This window comes from Rattus rattus, chromosome 17 (genome assembly GCF_011064425.1).
Source record: "Rattus rattus isolate New Zealand chromosome 17, Rrattus_CSIRO_v1, whole genome shotgun sequence".
NCBI classification, from domain to species: domain Eukaryota; kingdom Metazoa; phylum Chordata; class Mammalia; order Rodentia; family Muridae; genus Rattus; species Rattus rattus.
Genome location: NC_046170.1, coordinates 16034876 through 16054441, shown reverse-complemented (window position 1 = coordinate 16054441; position 19566 = coordinate 16034876). Strand labels below are relative to the sequence as shown.

The 19566-nt window shown below is 50.1% G+C and overlaps 2 protein-coding genes across 2 annotated transcripts; both read right to left on the bottom strand.

The window, feature by feature from the left end:
* Positions 1 to 7755: 7755 nt before the first annotated feature.
* Positions 7756 to 12077, bottom strand: C17H19orf53 (chromosome 17 C19orf53 homolog). The gene is made up of 3 exons (XM_032888132.1): positions 12061 to 12077; positions 11487 to 11661; positions 7756 to 9615 (listed from the first exon to the last, which is right to left on the bottom strand). The coding sequence occupies exons 1-3, from the start codon at positions 12075 to 12077 to the stop codon at positions 9475 to 9477; spliced, it is 333 nt and encodes a 110-aa protein (XP_032744023.1). The 3' UTR covers positions 7756 to 9474.
* Positions 12078 to 13219: 1142 nt separating this feature from the next.
* Positions 13220 to 19105, bottom strand: Mri1 (methylthioribose-1-phosphate isomerase 1). The gene is made up of 5 exons (XM_032887980.1): positions 18662 to 19105; positions 17813 to 17988; positions 15774 to 15950; positions 15461 to 15685; positions 13220 to 13440 (listed from the first exon to the last, which is right to left on the bottom strand). Exons 1-5 carry the CDS (start codon positions 19030 to 19032, stop codon positions 13280 to 13282), a joined length of 1110 nt encoding a protein of 369 aa, XP_032743871.1. The 5' UTR covers positions 19033 to 19105; the 3' UTR covers positions 13220 to 13279.
* Between the last annotated feature and the right edge of the window lie 461 nt (positions 19106 to 19566).

Sequence of the window (19566 nt, the reverse complement as noted above, 5' to 3'; positions counted from 1 at the left end):
GATGGAGACCAGAAGACTTGAGTGTGATTCCCAGAACCCACATGGCACAGGATCTCTATGACTCCTGCTCCAGGGGATCTTACATCCTCAGCAGGGGCCCTTCTCAGTAACAGCAGCCCTAGTTTTCTTTGTTTCTTTATGTCTGCTTTTTGATTGTGTGTTTTGAGACAGGCTTTCTCTATGTAGACCAGGCTGACCTCGAACTCACGGAGATTCACCTGCCTCTGCCTCCTGAGCGCTGGGATTAAAGGTGTGTGCCACTTTACTTGTTCTGGCTTTCTATAGCATTGTTAAAGAGCATAACCAAAAGCAGATTGGGGTGGGGACAGTTTATTTGGCTTACAGGACCTGATCGGAAGTCCTCACTGAAGGAAACCAGGGCAGAAGCTGGAGGCAGGAACTGAAGCAGAAACCACAGAAGGACACTGCTCACTGCTTTGCTCCCCATGGCTTCCAGCCTGTTTTCTTACACACCCCAGGACCACCTGCCCAGTGATGGCTCTACCCACAGTGGGCTGGGTCTTCCCACACCAATTATTGACTAAGAAATGCCCTCACAGACTTGTTTAGAGGCCAGTCTGATGGAGGGATTTTCTTAGCCGAAGTTCCTGTTTCCCCAGATGACTCTAGCTTGTGTTAAGTTGACAAAAAAATAAAATAAAATAAAATAAAATAGAAAACCCAACCAACCAGCACAAAAATTGAAATCTTTAACATAACCAGCCCTCACTGTCCTGGACAAACTCACAGAGATCTACCTGCCTCTGCCTCCCAAATGCTGGGATTAAAGGTGGGTGCCACCATCATGCCTAGCATGAAGGGTTTTGATTTTTTTTTTTTTTTTTCGGAGCTGGGGACCGAATTCAGGGCCTTGTGCATGCTAGGCAAGCGCTCTACCACTGAGCTAAATCCCCAACCCGGGTTTTGATTTTTAAAGATATATTTATTTATTATATATAAGACACACCAGAAGAGGACACCAGATCTCATTACAGATGGTTGTGAGCCACCATGCGGTTGCTGGGAATTGAACTCAGGACCTCTGGAAGAGCAGTCAGTGCTCTTAACCGCTGATCCATCTCTCCAGCCCCCGCTTTTAGACTTTTTAGAGTAAGCTGAGTTAACACAGCAGCTCTCAACGTTCCTAATGCTGTGACACTTTAATACAGTCCATGTTGTGACCGCCAACCATAACATTATTTTCATTGCTACATCATAACTTTAAGTTTGCTACTGTTATGAATAGTAATGCAGATATTTTTGGAGACAGAGGTATGCCAAGAGGGGGATGTCACAACACACAGATTGGGAACCACTGGCTCAGTGGGCAAAGGTGATCACCACCAACTCAGAGGACCTGAGTTCAATTCCCGTGGCCTTACAGGTATCATCCGATCTACACACACACTGGCACACGCATGCCCTACCACCATAATGAATATAATAACAAATCTTAGGCATTTTTAGAAAGCCAGGCATGCTAGTGTGTGGCTGTCATCCTGACACTGAGGTGGTTGATCCACAAGCACCAGGAGTTCAGCCGCAGCCTAGGACACACATTGAGATCCTGTTTCAAAACAAAAAGCGAAAGAGAGGGTGGGAGAGAGGGCTCAGAGTTAAGGGCACCAACTGCTCTTCCAGAGGACCTCAGTTGAATTCCCAACACGACAACTGCCTGTGTCTCCAGCTCCAGGGATGTCACATCCTCTGTGGTCTCCAAGGTACCGGGCACACACACAGTACACAGACATACACAGACACACGATACACACATGACACACAGACAGACATGCAGACAAAACACCCATACACATAAAATAATATAAATTCTTCGCCTGGTGGTGGTGGCACACGCCTTTAATCCCAGCACTCAGGAGGCAGAGGTGGTTGGATCTCTGTGAATTCAAGGTCAGGCTGGTCTACAGAGTGAGTTCCAGGACAGCCAGGGCTCTTACACAGATAACAATCAAACAATCTTAAAAAAAAAAAAAAACCAACAAAATACAACAAGTCTAGCACGGTGCCTTTAACCCACTATATTTTTTTTATAATAATATTCATTTTGTATTATTTTTAAAATTGTGTATTTATTATTATATCGTGTCTTACAGAATATGTCTGTAGGGGTCAGGGGCAAGGTGATGGGGTCAGTTTGGTGCTTTCACTTGGCATGGGTTACAAGCCAGCTCATCAGTCCCCCTTTCAAACTATTTAAAGAAACGTTTTGCCTGCATAGATGTCTGCACCACATGCACAGAGTACCCATGGGGGAGAGAAGAGGGCATCAGTCCCCTAACAGCAAGGGCTGCTAAGTTAACCTGCTAAGTTATCTCTGTACTGCCTCATGTTGCATTTTTGAGGGACTTAGCTGGCCTTAAGGACGCAACTGCTGGCTGGAGAGATGGCTCAGAGGTTAAGAGCTCTAGTTGCAGGGTTGGGGATTTAGCTCAGTGGTAGGGTGCTTGCCTAGCAAGTGCAAGGCCCTGGGCTCAGTCCCCAGCTCCGAAAAAAAAGAAAAGAAAAGAAAAAAAAAAAAAAAAAAGAACTCTAGTTGCTCTTCCCGAGGTCCTGAGTTCAATTCCCAGCAACCACATGGTGGCTCACAACCATCTGTAGTGGGAACCGATGCCTTCTTCTAGTGTGTCTGAAGACAGCTACAATGTACAGTGTACTCATATACAATAAATAAATGAACCTTAAGAAAAAAGCCACTGCCTTGATCCCAGCAAGATGGCTCAGCCAATAAAAGTGCTATCAAGCCTGACTGAGTTTGATCTCCAAAACCAAAAAGATCAAAGGAGAAAACCAAATCCTACAAGTTGTCACCTGATGTGTCCATACACACACACACACACACACACACACACACACACACACACACACACACACGCGTGCGCACGCACACACACACGGTCTTGACTGGGGTGCACTCTGTGATAGAGTTGCTGTCTTTGCTTGCTAGGCCCAGGGTTCCATCCTCCATAACAGAAGAAGGAAGAAGGGGAAGAGGGACAAAGGGAGAAGGGAGTGAGGGGAAGAAAAGAATGGAATCCCCTGACCAGGAGGTGGTGGCATGAGAAGGCAGAGGCTGGTGGATCTGTGAGTTCAAGGCCAGGCAGGTCTACAAAGAGGGGCAGAAAAAGAAAACAAAATCCCCACAGCATTAGCCACAATGACAGTGACAACTGCTTTCCATTTCTCAGGTGGGAATCCACTTGCCAAATTTACCCCTCAGGAAGACGTAGTCTGAAAGGCTTGCAAGCCCCTGAATTACTGGGTATCTTTTTTTTTTTTTTTTTTTTTTTTTAGCTGGGGACCGAACCCAGGGCCTTGCGCTTGCTAGGCAAGTGCTCTACCACTGAGCTAATTCCCCAACCCCAATTACTGGGTATCTTTGTTCTTAATTTTCAGTTTGCATGGCTGGGAATGCCAGTCAAGGCCTCCATGTTGAACATGCTGGGGCAAAGGCAGACCCATGGGAAGGGGTCCCAGGGTCATAGGGTCTCCCTTCTGAGTGGGCCTCAGGGGCTAGCTACCCAGGGAATTTACCAGTCTGCTCATGCTCCTGGGGAGGAGTCATCAAATGTCCTGTCCATGAACATCAACACCGAATGCAGAGAGCTTTTAGGGTTTATTTCCTTTATGGACAGGGTCTCAGTGGACCCTGTGTTACTGGGAATGACCCTGCATTTCTGATGTTCTCTTCACATCTGCAGTGTTGCACTCACAGGCCTGTGCCACCACAGTGTACTCAGGATCCACCCTGGGCGTTCATTTGGTTCTGTCACCTATGCTCTCCTTCACATTGTGATATAAGGTCTCACTGGCGTGGGACTTATTATATAGTCTAGGCTGGCCCTGAACTCCTGATGTTCCTTCCCCAGCCTCCCAAGGGCTGAGGTGACAGGTGTGTTCCAGAGTGCCTGGCTGTTTACTTTCTTTATTCTGTCACAGTTGATAGAAATATTGACAAGGTCCCATCGCACAAATGAGACAGCTGGGGGACACAAAGGCTGTGTGCATGTTGTCTGGGATCACAGTAGACAAGGGTCAGAAAGGACAGATGTGGGAAGTGTGGTCCAGCGAGGCCAGGAAGCTGCCCGTGGACACACAGAGACCCTAGTAAAACATGGGGGGTCTGAATAGACCCATGAAAGTTGAGTGTCCCCTGAAATCTCAAGATGTATTTCAAGCATCCCCTCTTAGGAAGGAGGGTGGTGGCAGCGGTGTCTCTGTGCTGGCAGCCCCATCCCTGCTGGAGCCCGGAGGCTCTGGCTTCAGGAAGTCCTAGCTGTCCACGTCTACTCTGTCTGTGCCATGAGCTCAGTGTCTAGGCATCTGGAGCTCCTGACCCCAAACCCAAGCGCTCTCCATCCACAGGCCAAGTAGGGCTGCCCTACAGGCTCAGATGAGGGAGGGGACACAGATCTGCATCTTGGGGAACAGATCTACCCTGAGGGCTCCCCTGATCTGCCAGCAGCAGCCAGCTGACGCAGGCGTGCCAGGGCTGCTTGTGGTGACACCACAGCCCTGCAGTCCTGCTGGCTACTTCAGCTTTGTGAAACCTTTGGGAAACACAAGCTCATAGGTAGAGTTGCCAGAAGTGGTATTCCAGATAGAGAAAAACTTGTGCCTGAAATCACATTTGATGGTTCCCTAGCCCTCGGTCTCCATTTTAAATAGATGGGGTCGTGGTGGCTCAAAGAGGTTAAATGACTAGCTGATGGTCTCACACATGCAGCCAAGAGGTGGCCAGGCCTGTCTGTCATCACAGCATGGGCTAATAAGGTAGGGACTTGTCAAGTTTGAAGCTCACCTGAGCTATACATCACCGTCTAGAACACAAGAACAAAACCCCTTCATGTAGAATTTGAGATTCAAGAACTATTGGCATCGTGGAGAAAGGAAATGAGGAGAAAGGTTACCAAGGAGTCCTAAGGGACAGGCGTGCCATTATTCCAGATCCCTGGCCACTGGGCCTTTTGAAGAGGCCCACCAAGTTGGCATCAGAGCCACAGGGCAGCTGTTCCCAGAGTTTCTTGGTTTGCCCCAAGGCTAGTTGGGGGCAAGGTTGGCTGGGTCCCGAGGGCCTGCCAGTGGCCCAGAGCCAGGTTCCACGGGTCTCCTGCTTTTCCCTATTCTATAAAAGTGGGTGAAAAAGAAGGCATTCCAGGGGCTGGGGAGATAGCACAGAGGCCAAGAGCACTGGCTACCCTTTCAGAGGTCATAGGTTCTATCCCCGGCACCCACATGGTGGCTTACAAAAATATCTATAACTCACTTCCAGGGGATCCAATCTTCCTTCTGGCACTAGGGACACATGTCATGAACAGACATATTCAGGCCAAACACTCTCACACATACATAGAGTGCACACTCAAGAATGCTCCTGTGCTATGTGGCAATGTCAGTGGCTCAGAGGGGCAAGGTGTGGAGCTGTGGAGCTGTGTGGCTCCTGATGAGCTGCGGCTCCCTAGTCAGCACTGGGCTCTCCTGCTGGGGCTCACAGCATAGGGCTGGCCAGCAAGCTCAAAGGCAGCAGCAGCAGGGCAAGGTGGGCAGTGTGTGGTACGTGGAGAGGCCAGCGCAGTTCCCTAGACTTTCTCTGCAGGAGACGCCCTTTCTTTTTTCCCTTGCATACACACCAGCTCACAGGCCACCGTCTATACAGGTCTAGGAGGGAGGGACCTGAAGAAAGCACATTTCTTGGCCTCAGCAACGAATGCAGAAGGCAGGGGAGACAGGCAGGGCTGAAGGCTAGCTCCAGCTTGTGGAAGCCCTGGGGTTCATCCCCAGTACCAGACCAAACGCAAACAAGGTCTGGTGGTGGACCCAGCACTTTAATCTTTTACATTTCAGCACCGAGGAGGCAGAGGTGGGAGGATCTCTGTGAGTTAGAGACCAGCTTGGTCTACATAGTTCGAAGTCAGCCAGGGGTACCTAGTGAGATCCTGTCCTGCCTCAAATAAAGAAGCCCCTTAAGCCCCACAAAAGTGACCACTTGCTAGTGGCAGGCAAGCTCTCTACCACTGATACCCCAGCTCTTGGTTTTGGGCAGTCTTAACTCTACAGCTCAGGCGGTCCTGCTAAGCCCTACACTGCAGGCCATTCTCATGCCTCAGCTTTTCAAGTGCAGAGTTTGCAGGTGCCCATCACCACTGATGGCTACATTTGGGGGTGGGGGAGCTAAAAATGTGTATGTCCAAAGAGCCAGCATTATCTCATTTGACTGTGTGGACGGTCCTGAACTGCCCGTTCCACAAAGGTCTCTGAGTTGAACTGAATGAAGCCTATGCTCTTGCTTACTCCTGGGCATACTGCAGGCACCTGGCCTCCCAGTCTTCTAAGGGGAGAATGAGATGCTCTGCGGCCATCACGGGACTCCAGAGGAGCTGTTGTCAGACATAGGAGCAAGCCACATTGCAGTACAATGTTCATCTCTGTTTAGTTCCAGAACTTTCAGTCAGACTAGGAGGAAACCCAGTTCACCGTCCACCATGGCCCTCTCCAGGGTCCCACCTGCCCTGTCCTTTCATACAAGTGACCTGCTTATCGCACCTGGTTTCTTACAAGGGCAACCTCACAAATCCTTTGCTTCTGCCTCCTGAGTGCTGGGAATAAAGGAGTGTACCACCAGGCCATTTTTAATCAGGGGGGAGGGGGGCTGCCTTGAGCCATGTGGTGGAGGCTGATCTTACACTTCTTGTTTTCCTACCTCCACCCCTACAAGCAAGTAAGCACTATGGCCAGTGCCAGCACATGTTTCCAGGGCTCACCTATGTTGCAGCTGGGATCTGCGCTTCCTCTCCTCTCCCCCTCTCTTGGTTTGGACAGGGTCTTTCCACAAACCCCTGCCTAGTTTTGAATTCATAGAAACTGCCTGGCTCTGCCTCCTGAGTGCTAGGATTAAGACATAAACCACCACACCCTGCATACTTCAAATATCTTCAGTAAGTGTTCTTACACACGGAAGTACACCATGTGTGTGTCCTGCCCATGGAACAGAGGGCTTTTGGAAAGCCGGGACAGGCAGTGGTGGCACATTTCTCTAATCTCAGCACTTGTGTGGCAGAAGCAGCTGGGTTTCTGAGTCCAAGGCCAGCCTGGTCTACTGAGCTGTAGAGAACACCCAGGACTACATAGAGATCCCTTCTCAAAAAACAAACAAACAAACAAACAAACAAAAGACATTGGATCAGGGGTTGGGGTTTAGCTCAGTGGTAGAGCGCTTGCCTAGGAAGCGCAAGGCCCTGGGTTCAATCCCAGCTCCAAAAAAAAAGAAAAAAAAAAAAAAAAAAAAAAAAAAGACATTGGATCCCCTGGAACTGAATTACAGGCATCGTGAGCTGCTGTGGGTGCTGGGCGCTAAAATGGGCTCCTCCGTTACAGCATTAAGCATAGGGGCAGCCATCTTCCCAAGCCTTCATTTCACCTCTATCCACACGTGAATACATTGGAGCCCTCGCATGCCACGGTGCAGAGGCGGAGGTCGTAAGACAACTTGCTTTTGGTTCTCTTCTCCTACCATGTGGGCTCTGGGGACTGAACTCAGGTCATTAAACCTAGTGGCAAATCCTTACCCACTCAACTCTTTTTCTAGCCCCTCATTCCATTTATTCGGCTGAATAATATTCCACAGTGGCTGGAGCAATTTCTTGCCCAGCCCAGCTAATGCAAAGACTGGTCTGAGTAACCATGGTCTGAGTAAACATGAGAAACCATGTTTCCCTTGAGTTCTTGGGGAAACTGACAGAATATAATACGAAGGCATTTATTGGATTTGCTTACATGATAGGGACTAAGTGGTGTCACAGTGCCAGAGAGCTCTGTTCAAGTCACCAGCCTGTTGTTTGGGGCACATGGGAAGGCTTGATTGGAGCTTTCCAGTGCAGGCACTGGAGAGGCGTTCCTGCAGGCTGTTCCTTCCATCAGGGTTTCCATGGTGCGTTCGGTCAGGTGGTCGTTACCCAGCCACTACTCCTGCATCACTCTTCTGCGAGTGCCGCTGCGTACCCGGAGCTGAGGTCCACTAGTCCAGTCGACAGACGGCTAAGCTTCTGTTGTTTTCCACAGGGTCTATATAACTCAAATGGCTCGGAAATTCCCTGTACACCAGGCTGGCCTGGAACTCAGAGCTCCGACGGCCCTGCCTCCTGAGCACTGGGATTAAAGGCATGCACCACCACGCCCAGCCATCCTAGTGTTACTATCATAAACACCTGACAGCCAGAGAGCCCAGCAGGTGACAGCTCCCACCTCTCTTTGCACCCATGTAAGGTAGCTCACAACTGCCGGGTTCTAACCTTAGATGATGGGGTGCCTCTTGCCTCCTTGGGCACCCATACTCATGTGCACATAGACAACATACAGAAAAATTACACAGGCCCTTAGGCATTTTAATCTCAGAACTTAGGAGGCAGAGGCAGGTACAGGTCTGAGTTTGAGGCCAGTCTGGTCTACACAGGGAGACCCTGTCTGAGAACCAAGTTAAACCCAACTCAGGCCACTGATGAGCTCATGGTTCTGGGGGTTGTATCCACTCTTCTAGATCTGTGGTGAGGCAGCCAGAAGGTTGGTCTGGCAGGAAGCTGCATGCCCGGACACTACCCCATCACAAGCCAGAAGCGGAGGCAGTAACAACCCAGCCTCTAAGGGAGCCCTGCCTCGTAGGACCGCAACTGTGTCCTGGTATGACTAAAGCCCAGCAGGTCCTTCCTGTGCTCTCGAAGTGCACCGGGTGTGTCTCAGGTGCTTGCTTAGCACACACCAAGTGGATCAGATCCCCAGTAGCTGGCTAAGGTGAGTCAGAAGCCAGCCCGGGAGCACTAGGCCGTCTCAACAGTAAATCCTGACCAACACTGGGCAGTCACTGGTGACCCAGCAAGTTTCTGCTCCTTAGTGGGTGAACTCCTTAGCCGGGCACAAAGGGATAGGCCAGCAGCACACTCAATGCTTGCCCCAGGGCCACACCACGGAAGATGCCACCTGGTCAAGCACCCTGCATATGACACGATCAACATGTAGTCCAGCAGGTCTGAGTGACTACAGTGGTGTGAGTCCCTCAAGGTCAGGAAAGCACAGGAACGGCACATAGCCTCTGTGCACACAGCTTTATTGGGTATCACTGGAGCGTCCCCAAGTGGCTCTGATTACTGGTGTGACAGGAGGAGGTGGTGCCTCACTGGAGATACAGACAATGATGGCTGACATTAGATGACTGGGGTGGGGGCCCAGCACCTAGGGAGAGAGTATTACCATCTAGTCATGAACACTCTCTGCACTGCCCTGATGGAGAGACAACAGCCAGACCCCGTCACAGCAGCAGAGGGAGCGGAGCGCTCTTCAGCACTGGGGAGCTAGCCTGGGGCTTTGCCACTGCCTGCCCATTGCTGTTCCAGGGGCCAACAGGTCTGGAGCAGGATCTTCCCTCAAGTCCAGCCAGCCTGTGGGGTCACCTGCAAAGTCCCAGTGCCTTCAGGATGGTGTCTTGCCAGGGGTGGTGGCCCCTGTCTTCTTTGATGCTCCCTTCAGCAGCGTAAGCTTCTTAGGCAGGCTGGAGCTGGCCTTCATCACCACGTCATGCTCAATTTTCTTCCGGATCCCTACTTCCAGGCTCTGTGGGAGGACACAGAGAAGCCCTTACTCTTCCTAGCCCAAACATACACACGCCTTCCTTTTGTTCTTTGTGAATAACTTCAGACTCAAGATCTTCCTGCCTTGACTCACCCCTGCAGGTCTGTATGCTACCATGCTGAGGTCAAAAGCAAACCAAATCTTCCCTATCTTTGCTCACACCCATTTTACAGATGGGGAAAGAGAGGCTTCTGCATTAATAGGCACCTGCCCAAGGTTTCAAAGCCACAGGTAATGGTGATAGTCCTTTCTGTTCCATGTCTCACCCACTTTCCTAGGGCTCCAAGTGAGCCACTTTAAGTCACTGGCAGCTACCCCTGCTCTGCCTGAGCTCCTATGACCATGACAGCTTCGTGGGGTGAGCGCTGTAGCAGGGAGTAGAGTTGGCTAGGAGCTGCCCTTGAAGGTGAATGAGAGATAATGGGGCAGAAGCAGGTGGATTCTGGATCTATGCCAAAGGGACCAGACTGGATATGAACCAAGTTCAGGGATGACATCTGAACCCAAGAGGGCAAAAGGTCAAGTGGTGGGCTGTAGGAGGAGCTCACTTAGGCCCTGAGAATAGGTAGCCCACAGAGAAGAGCAAGCTGTTGGGTAACCTGCTTGGGGAAATCTCTGGGGACACAGAATGAGCTTAAGATTGAAGTCAGATTGGAGCTTATTTCTTATTATGTTTTTATTTTTGCATATGAGTGTTTTGTCTGCATGCATGTCTGTGTACCACGTGTGCCTGCAGAGAGCAGAAGACACTGGAAATCCCCTAGAACTGGAGTTAGGGATGATTGTGAGCTGCCTTGTGGGTGCTAGAAACCAATTAGCAGAGCTCCGAGTCTGCATAAGTCTGAGTTTAATCCACAGCATTACAGAAACAGGGCTGGGTGGTCCACACCAGTAACAGCAGCACTCTGGAGGCCTGGGTGTAGAGCTCCAGGCCAGCCTAGGCTTGTGTTAGGATCTATCTCCAAAGCATGGAAGCAGACAGAACAAAAGATAACAAGTCCAGCTGGAGGTCAGAGTTTAAGAGCATATACTTCTCTCTCGGAGGACCTGAGTTGTGTACCTCACACCCAGGTCAGGCTCATAGCTCATACTGCAACTCCAGGGGATCTGATGCCCTCTTCTGGCCTCTATGGGCATATGCGCTCAGATAAACACACCACCCATACACACATAATTAAAACATATTATTTTGGAGGCTAGAACATCACTCTGCTGTTAAAAGCACGCACATACATACATACACACACACACACACTCTTATTCCGAGGCAGTGTTCATGAAGCCTAGCTGTCCTGGACCAGGCTGGCTTGAACTCAGAGATCCTCCTGCCTCTGCTTCTTGAGTGCTGGGATTAAAGGCCTGGGCTGTCAAACCCGCCTTTAGCACTCTGACTCTTAAGATTTAGTTCCCAGCACACATATGATGGCTCAAAAACCGCTAATGACTCTAGTTCTAGGGTTTTGGACATCTTCTTCTAACCTCTTCGGGTACAAGGCGCGCACGCTCACACACACACAGAGGCAAAACACTCATACACATTAAAAACAACAACAAAAACTCGAGGCTATCTACTGACAGTCCCTAACGCGCAACTGAAGCCCTCAGAAGCTAAGGGCGGGGCCAGGATTCTTGGAACAAGGGAGGATACAGACTTGCAGCTGGGAATCCTCTCAGCTGCCCGCCATCCCGGATCACTTGCATCCTTCACTCACCTTCTTCAACTTTGCTGCTGCACAACGCGCGCCTTCTTGGGAGCGATGACTCGACCTGCGGGAGAGGCACCAGCCGGTGAGCCTGGACCGCCCTCCCGGAGTTCGCCGTCCTCTCTCCCTCCTCCCCACCCCGTTCCTTACCGCCTTTCCGCGGCCCACGGCTCCGCTCCGCCGCCGCCGCCTTGCTTTTAGGTTTCTGCGCCTGGAACTTGCGTTGTCCCTGCGCCATGTTCCACCGAAAGCCGGAAGAGGCGGGGCAACGAGAGCCGGAAGTCGCAGGACGTCATTGGCTAGAGTGGGACGCAAAGGCTCAAGGCTTCAAAACACAGAGCGGTACACTTTTAAGGAACAGCTGTCCAAAAAGTTGGAACGAAAATTATGTTAACATTTTCAGGGGTAAAATCACATTTGGTATTATAGAACATGTGGTTTTTATGCATAAAAGTTCAAACGTTTAATATCAGCACTTGGGAGGCTGAGACCTGACTCCTTTAGATCACAGGACACACGCACAGAATAAAGATGTCACTAAAAAAAAAAAACAAAAAACAAAAAACAAAAAACAAAACAAAACAAAACTGTTAGGTTATGATGATGCATTAATTTTGCAGCTGGGTTGGGGACAGATAGCAGTCGCATACTTGCGGCACAAGAGCTGCTTCGGCTAAAGCCCCAGCTATGTTCTCTTTAATTTTAAAAAATTTAAAACATGCACCTGGTGCCTAGGAACATGGCTCAGGGGATAAAGTGCTTATTGTTTATGCATGAGAACCTGAGTTGCACACACCTACTATCCCAGTGTTAAGTAGGCTGAAGCCGGGAGGGTCCCTGCAGTCTAGCTTAATTGTCGAGTTCAAGAAATAAAGCAAAGCAGGTTGTAGGGGCTCACACCTTTGACCTTTTGCTCAGGGTGCTCAGGGGGCAGAGGTAGGTGGATCTCTATGAGTTTCAGGCCAGCCTGGTCCACAGTGCAATTCCAGGGAAGTCAGAGCTACAAAGAGACTGTCTTTTTTTTGTTTCTGATTTATGTAGCTGTCTTCAGACACACCAGAAGAGGGCATCTGATCTCATTACAGATGGTTGTGAGTCACTATGTGGTTGCTGGGAATTGAACTCAGGACCTCTGGAAGAGCAGTCGGTGCTCTTAACCGCTGAGCCATCTCTCTGGCCCACAAAGAGGCTGTCTTAAAACACAAATCTTTATCCTGATTACTGAACTTTGGTGTCCTCTTTATAGGACTTGTTGCTCTAGCGCGGGGGACCTGGGTTTAGTTCCCAGCGCTCACATGGCAGCTCACAACCATCTGTAATTCCAGTTCCAGGAGATCTGGTACCTTTTTCTGGCCTCAGAGAGCACCAGAAGTTTGCATATGAAACACTCACACATAAATAAAAGGAAATAGCCAGGCAGCAGTGGTGCACGTTTTTTAATCCCAGCACTCAGGAGGCAGAGGCAGAGGCAGAGGCAGAGGCCTAGGCAGGAGGATCTCTGATTTTGAGGCCAGCCTGGTCCACAGATTTTTCCAGGATAGCCATGGCCACACAGAGAAATCCTGTCTAGAAAAACAGAACAGAAACGACAAAAACTCTTCCAATGTAACTAAGAGAACCTCCTGATTACCTCTACTTGTGTTTGTTTCAATCTATAGCTCAGAGTAGCCTAAGTTCCAAAGAAATCTTCCTGCCTCGGCCTCCCAGGCACTGGGATGATAGGTGTATGACTCCCACATCTGGCTTTCGCCCCATGCATAGATCATTCTAAGGAGGAGCCTGGGCTTCTGCTTTGCTGTGGATGCTGGAGCTCTGCTGAACCTGGCAAACCATAGCTGCTCCTGAAGCTGGAGGAGGGACTGTGGATGAAGATGAACTTTGGGTAGCCATTTGATAACTTTATTATAAAACCAGAAGAAGGCAGGGCAGGGAGAGCCAGCTAGTCACATCTGGGGACTATCTAGGGTCTGTCCCTCTGAGAAGATGATGGCACTTAAGGCTGCACGGAGCTCCTCAGGGGCAAAGACACCCAGCTCAGTGATGATGCCGCCTGTGATGAGTTCGTGGGGGGTGACATCAAAGGCAGGATTCCAAACCCGGATTCCTGCGGGGGAGAGAGGGCACGTGAGATTGGCAGCTGGCCCTGAGAATTCCCTGGCTGTTGGCATTTGTCCTCACCCACAGTAATTCTTAGGCTTTAGAGTCCTGAGAATCTAGAGATTCACAGACACCAAATAATGCATAGAAATGCAAGCACTGAGGCCAAGCGAGAGCACAGCCTCATTGTGCTGCCCAAGCAGGCTTCAGCCTTATGGATGATTTCTACCCTACTCTTGCCTGCCCCTAAAATTTTAAGAATCCACCCCAGGGCCTTTGCACCGACTCAGACATGGGTGTGCTTTCGCTGTTGCATCTGTTTTTCTGGTTCTCAGGATCGGGTGGAGCCCTTCATAGATGTTTCAAAAACCAGTTTAAAAAAATGTAATTACTTCTCTAACACAGGACCATACATGTAGCTTGGGCTAGCCTCAAATTTTCTATGTAGCCAAGGCTGGTTATGATGTCCTGGCCTTCCTGTCTCCACCTCCTGAGTGCTAGGTTTACCAGTTGTACACTGCCAAGATTAACAAATTATTTTATAATGTCTGTTATTCTTTGAGACTTCTGTATATGATATGTTTTGATTGTGTTTTTTAAAGATTCATTTATTTATTATAAATAAGTACACTGTCGCTGTCTTCAGACACACTAGAATAGGGCATCAGATCCCCTTACAGATGGTCGTGAGCCACCATGTGGTTGCTGGGATTTGAACCCATTACCTCTGGAAGAGCAGTCAGTGCTCTTAACCACTGAGCCATCTCTCTAGCCCATTTTGGTTGTTTTTAACTTAAAATGTTTTTGATGTAGTTTCGGGGTTAAATCTCAGGTCTTGCACATACTGTTATGTCCTTCATACATACCTGAGTTACACCATTGGCTGTCTCTAAGATGTTTATTTTGGGATAAAGTTTATATTGACTAGGTTGGCCTTGAACTGGTGATCTTCCTGCCTCAACCTCCTGAACAGCCACCAGGGCCCAGAGCTTCTGTGTAGCTCTGGCTGTCCTAGAACTCATGCTGTAGACCAGGCTGGCCTCAAACTCAAAGATCTGCCTATCTCTGCAAGTGCTGGGATTAAAGGCGTGTATGGCTGCCACCACCATCTGGCTCTGATTTTTTAGATTGTGTGTGTGTGTGTGTGTGTGTGTGTGTCTCACTATGTTCGATGAACTCTCAGCAGTCCTCCTGCCTCAGCCTCCCCAGTGCTGGGGTCACAGGTATGGTATGAACCACTACCCCTGGCTTTCTATGCAGATATCTGTGCAGGTTGAAATTTGTTGGATTTATGCTTTTCTGACAGGGCATCATTTGGTAGCCTACACTGCCCGAAACTCACTTGTACCATCTTGAACTTGTGTGGCTCCTCCTGCCTGGGCTTCTGGAATGTTGGGATTACCACACCTAGCACAATTCTTTATGTGTGTGCACATTTTCTTGCATATAGAGGCCTTGGGCAAACCTTAGTTGTGGTACCTCAGGAACTGTCCAACTTATTGAGACAGGGTCTCTCACTGAACCTGGGCTCACTGACCGTACTCTGCTGGCCAGAAGCCCCAGGGAGCTGCCAGTTCTGCCTCCCCAGTACTAGGATTACAAACCGGGGCCGCCATACCTGGATTTTTAAAAAGCTGGTTCTAGGGGGCCAGAGAGATAGTTCAGTGGTTAAGAGCATTGACTGTTCTTCCAGGGGTCCTGAGTTCAATTCCCAGCAACCACATGGTGCTCACAACCATCTCTAATGGGATCCGATGCTATTCTGGTGTGTCTAAAGACAGCTACAGTGTTCTCATAAAATAAATAATTCTTTAAAAAAAAAAGTTGGCTCTGAGCCCCAAACTCAGGTCCTTATCCCAACTCTCTACCTACTGAGCTCCATCACGACCCCAGTACTATTTATTTATACAGTCTGGCCTTGACTTTAACCTCCAGCATCAGAATCCAGACAAGGAGTAGCTTGAAAGAGCCAGGCAGCTCATGCCACTGAAGCTCACACTACCCAGAGTGCCAACCCCACACCTTACCCTGTGCAGCAATCCTGACTCCATTCAGGTCAGTCAGCTCCTGGCTGGGGCGTTCCTCTATGACAATCTCCTTTCCAGTCTCCAGACGGAGGTCACAGGATGAACTGGGGGCAGCCACATAGAAGGGGACACCGTGGTGCTTGGCGACGATGGCCAGCTGGTAGGTGCCTATCTTGTTGGCTGTGTCTCCGTTGGCAACAACACGATCAGCTCCCACTACCACAGCTGGGGGTTGGGGGAGAATCAGGGAGGTCACATACCTGGTTCTGGATGCCCAAGGCGTTACCTGCCCCACTGTGCCCAGCCCACTCACCTGACACACCCTGGTGTGCCATGGCTGCAGCGGCCATACTGTCAGTGATGAGAGTCGCAGGGATCTTTTCGTACACCAGCTCGAAGGCTGTCAGCCGCGCTCCCTGGTTGTAGGGCCGGGTTTCCGTGCAGAAGGTATGCTCCAGTCGACCCATCTCGTGCAGTGAGCGGATCACACCTGTGGGCAGACCGGCAGACCCACAGGGTGATCCCCAGGCCAGGGCTGCAAGTGTGGTGCACAGCCTTTCCTGTGCCTGACGCACTCTTCCCACCTCATCTTTACATCTCCGTCCTGACACCCCGAGGCGCCTCAATCTCACATAGCAACCCCACCATTCTGATCTTTAGTCCCTGCCCTGACCTTGTCAATGTTGAGGCGGGGTCTTGCTATATGGCTCAGGTTACGCCTTGAAAGATGCTCTTCTTTGCCCTAGCCTGCTGAGTGGTTCTTAGCGCCTGCTAATAGTTTATCTTCTGTGTGTTCTGCAGTGCTGGGAATGGATGGAACCCCCTGTCATCCCTCGTATTCCAGGCTGCAGGAGCCTCGAGTCTCTCCATGGCTCAGTGGTTGCTTAATTGCTGGCTGAGTCAATAAATGGGACACAGGAGTCTCGTTCTGAAGATCTGGGTTCCCAAGATCAAGCATACTGGCCTCTGGCAGATAGCAGAGCTTTCTTGAGAACCAAGGGCCAAGAGGAATTTGCACCTTGGCTCCCAAATCTCTATCTCGTGGCTACTTACTCAGGGTGTGTCATTCTCTGCTCCCCTGTCCTCTGGGAGTTGATGCTATGCCCCTTCTGTAGGTATGTGGCCAGGCCAGGCAGGTGACCCAGGGGACGTTTCTAATCTCTGATGGCAGAACTACTTTAATCCGTGTGCGAGAGGAGGGACAGGGTCCTAACGCCACTGGTTGAGACCCTTGATGAGCTCACACCTGCAGATGACTTCCCAAGTGTTTTTATACAGGAGTTAATATACTGGGGAGTGGGGAAAAAGAACAAACAAACGAATATGCTGGACTGAAGAGGCTGCTCTGTGGCTAGCAGCACTTGCTGCTCTTACAGAGGACCTGGTTTGGTTCCCAATACCCACAGGGTGGCTCACAACCATCTGTTCCTCTAGCTTCAGGGAATCCAACACCGTCTTCTGTCTTCTGGGCACAAAGTACATGCATGGTGTAGATGCACACGGCAGGCAAAACCACTCATATACACAAAGCACTATTTGAAAAAAACTAAACTAAACTAATATTCACACTTCTGTAGCTGAAGTCGTTTCTTCTTTTGGGTTTTGGGGACTAAATCCTGGATTTAGTATATACTAAGTTAAGTATGTACTCTTTTAAAGTGTTTATTTACTTTTATTTTTTTAAGATATATTTTATTTACGAGGACACCGTAGCTGTCTTCAGACACACCAGAAGAGGGCATTGGATCCCATTACAGATGGTTGAGAGCCACCATGTGGTTGCTGGGAATTGAACTCAGCAGTCAGTGCTCTTAACCGCTGAGCCATCTCTCCATCCCTAAAGTGTTTATTTTTATGTGTGTGCGTGTCTCCATGCATGTAAGTGCTTGTGCCCACGGAGGCCAGAAGAGGGTGTTGGGTGTTCCGTGTTGCAGGTAGCGACTGTGGGTGCTGAGAACTTTGCAGGAGGGGTCCATGCTTTTAAACTTTTGAGCCAGTCTTAGATGGCAGTGACAGCAACTGAGCATCTGTTGCCATGGCAACGGCCATAAATTCCCTTTGGTTCAACTCCCACCTTCACCTGGGAGCAATTATATCACATTTCAAATAAAAGGCAGACCCTTTCTGCCCTCTTCCTCTTCTTCTCTTTCTCTCTCTTCTCTCGCCCCCTCAACCCCCTGTCTCTTTCGTCCTCCTCCACGTGGGACCATGTTGGCCTGGTGTGGTTTGTCCGGATTCAAGCTTCGATTTCTAATCCCAACACTAGTCACTGAACTACACCCCCAGCTCCAGTTGCTTTGCCTTGCACCCCAAGACTCTCCCATGCCCTGACAATTGAAGGTGCCTCCTCACCTAACGCTGTACCGTAGCCGGCAGTGGCCAGAGCACCAGTGTTACAGTGGGTCAGCACAGTCACCTTGCCACCCCTGGGGTTGGTCTGCTCTAGGAGATGGCGGGCTCCCAAGTCGCCAATGCTCCGGTTATCTTTGAGGTCTTTCTCCAACATGTCCTCGGCAAAGCGGATCACTCTGGGGACAAAAGAAGCTCTTAGCACTGTTGGAAGGGACCTGGCTAACTTTAAAAGTTAAACCTTTAAGGCTGTGGGGTCCTTAGAGCTTCTCTGAGGACACAACTGCCATTCTGCTCACTAATATATGTGAGCCAGGTGCTGGGGGTGGGGCGCAGCAGTAAAGACAAGGAAACCTTTTACCTCTGTGATGATGACGTTAAGGTAAGAGAGGCAGTTGATGAATAAGAGGGGCAGAATCAGGGAAAAGGTGTTTTTACAGAAGAGGAGGGGAAGGAGCAGGAACCTGTTGATGGAATTCTAACTCTAGTGCTTTAATGCTCTACAGTCCAGTTTCAGGTCAGAAGCAGGTGTAACAGAAAAGTAGTAAGAATAAAGTGATTTGACCGGAAGTGGGATGTGATAGAAAAAGGTAGAGAGGAAAGCAAGGCAGAACACACAAGACTTCAAGGCAAACATGACAGACAGAACCGGTGTTAATGAAACTGGTGTGGCGCTGCTAATAGGCTGAATTCAAGGACTTGGGGGAACACAGAGCAGAGATGGACTCCAATCCTGTCTGTGGGCCCCTGGACACGGTACATGCATGCACTGCGCCTGCTCCCTGGCATCAGAATGGAAAAGGGAGGTCAACAGCTTCAGTTTGGTTCAGTGTCTGGTCCAGGATCCCGTACCTTTCCCGCACGGTCTCTTCAGTAGCACCCTCTAGTTCCGCCTCTCGGGCCGCCATGTGAGTCAGATCGCGGGCGGCGCGGGCCATGTTGACAGCTGTGGGCCGGGCGGCGACAAGGAGGCTCAGCTGGTCTCGCACGAAGGCCACCAGAGCGGCGAGCCCGGGACCGCCGGCACCGGCCCGCAGCTCTACAGCCAGGCTGAGGCAGCCCACCAGCGCGATGGCGGGAGCGCCGCGCACCTTCATGGCGCGGATAGCTTCCCTGGCCTGCTGCACGGAGCTCAGCGTCTCGTAGTGGCAGTGCTCCGGCAGCTGCAGCTGGTCGAGGATCTGCAGCGAGCCCGGCGAGTAGCGGATCGCTTCCAGTCTCATGTTGCCTACCGTACAGGGCCACACAGAATCCCGCACAGGTTGCGGGGCGGAGTTGCGTCCTGCCGCATGCGCATGCGCACACGCCGCCCTAGTAGTCCCGTGATCAGCGTCTTCCCGAGTGACCACAACTTGTCCTAAGGGCTAGTTGGGAGCTCAAGATGCTAAGTGACTGGGTTATTTTTGCGGAGAACCGTCCATTTGTTAGCTACGACTTGGCAGCGTCAGCTCTGCTCATCTATGGCTCACCGACACCCAGCGCTTAATCACAACCTTCCGTAGGACTACGTTTGTCTACATTTCTTTAAAAGCAAGCACCATGAGGGGCTTTTATTCTTAGGGGCTGAAGAGACTGCTCAATGGTTGAGTCCATATTGCTCTTGTAGAGGACCACTGGCTTCACGGCTGCCTCTGTCTCTAGTTTTAAGGGATTCAAGGTCCTTTTTCAGACTTCAGTGGGGCAACATACTTACACATGCAAACACTTAAAAATAAATCTCAAGATTCTAATCCCAGCATTTGGGAGATCTGTGAGTC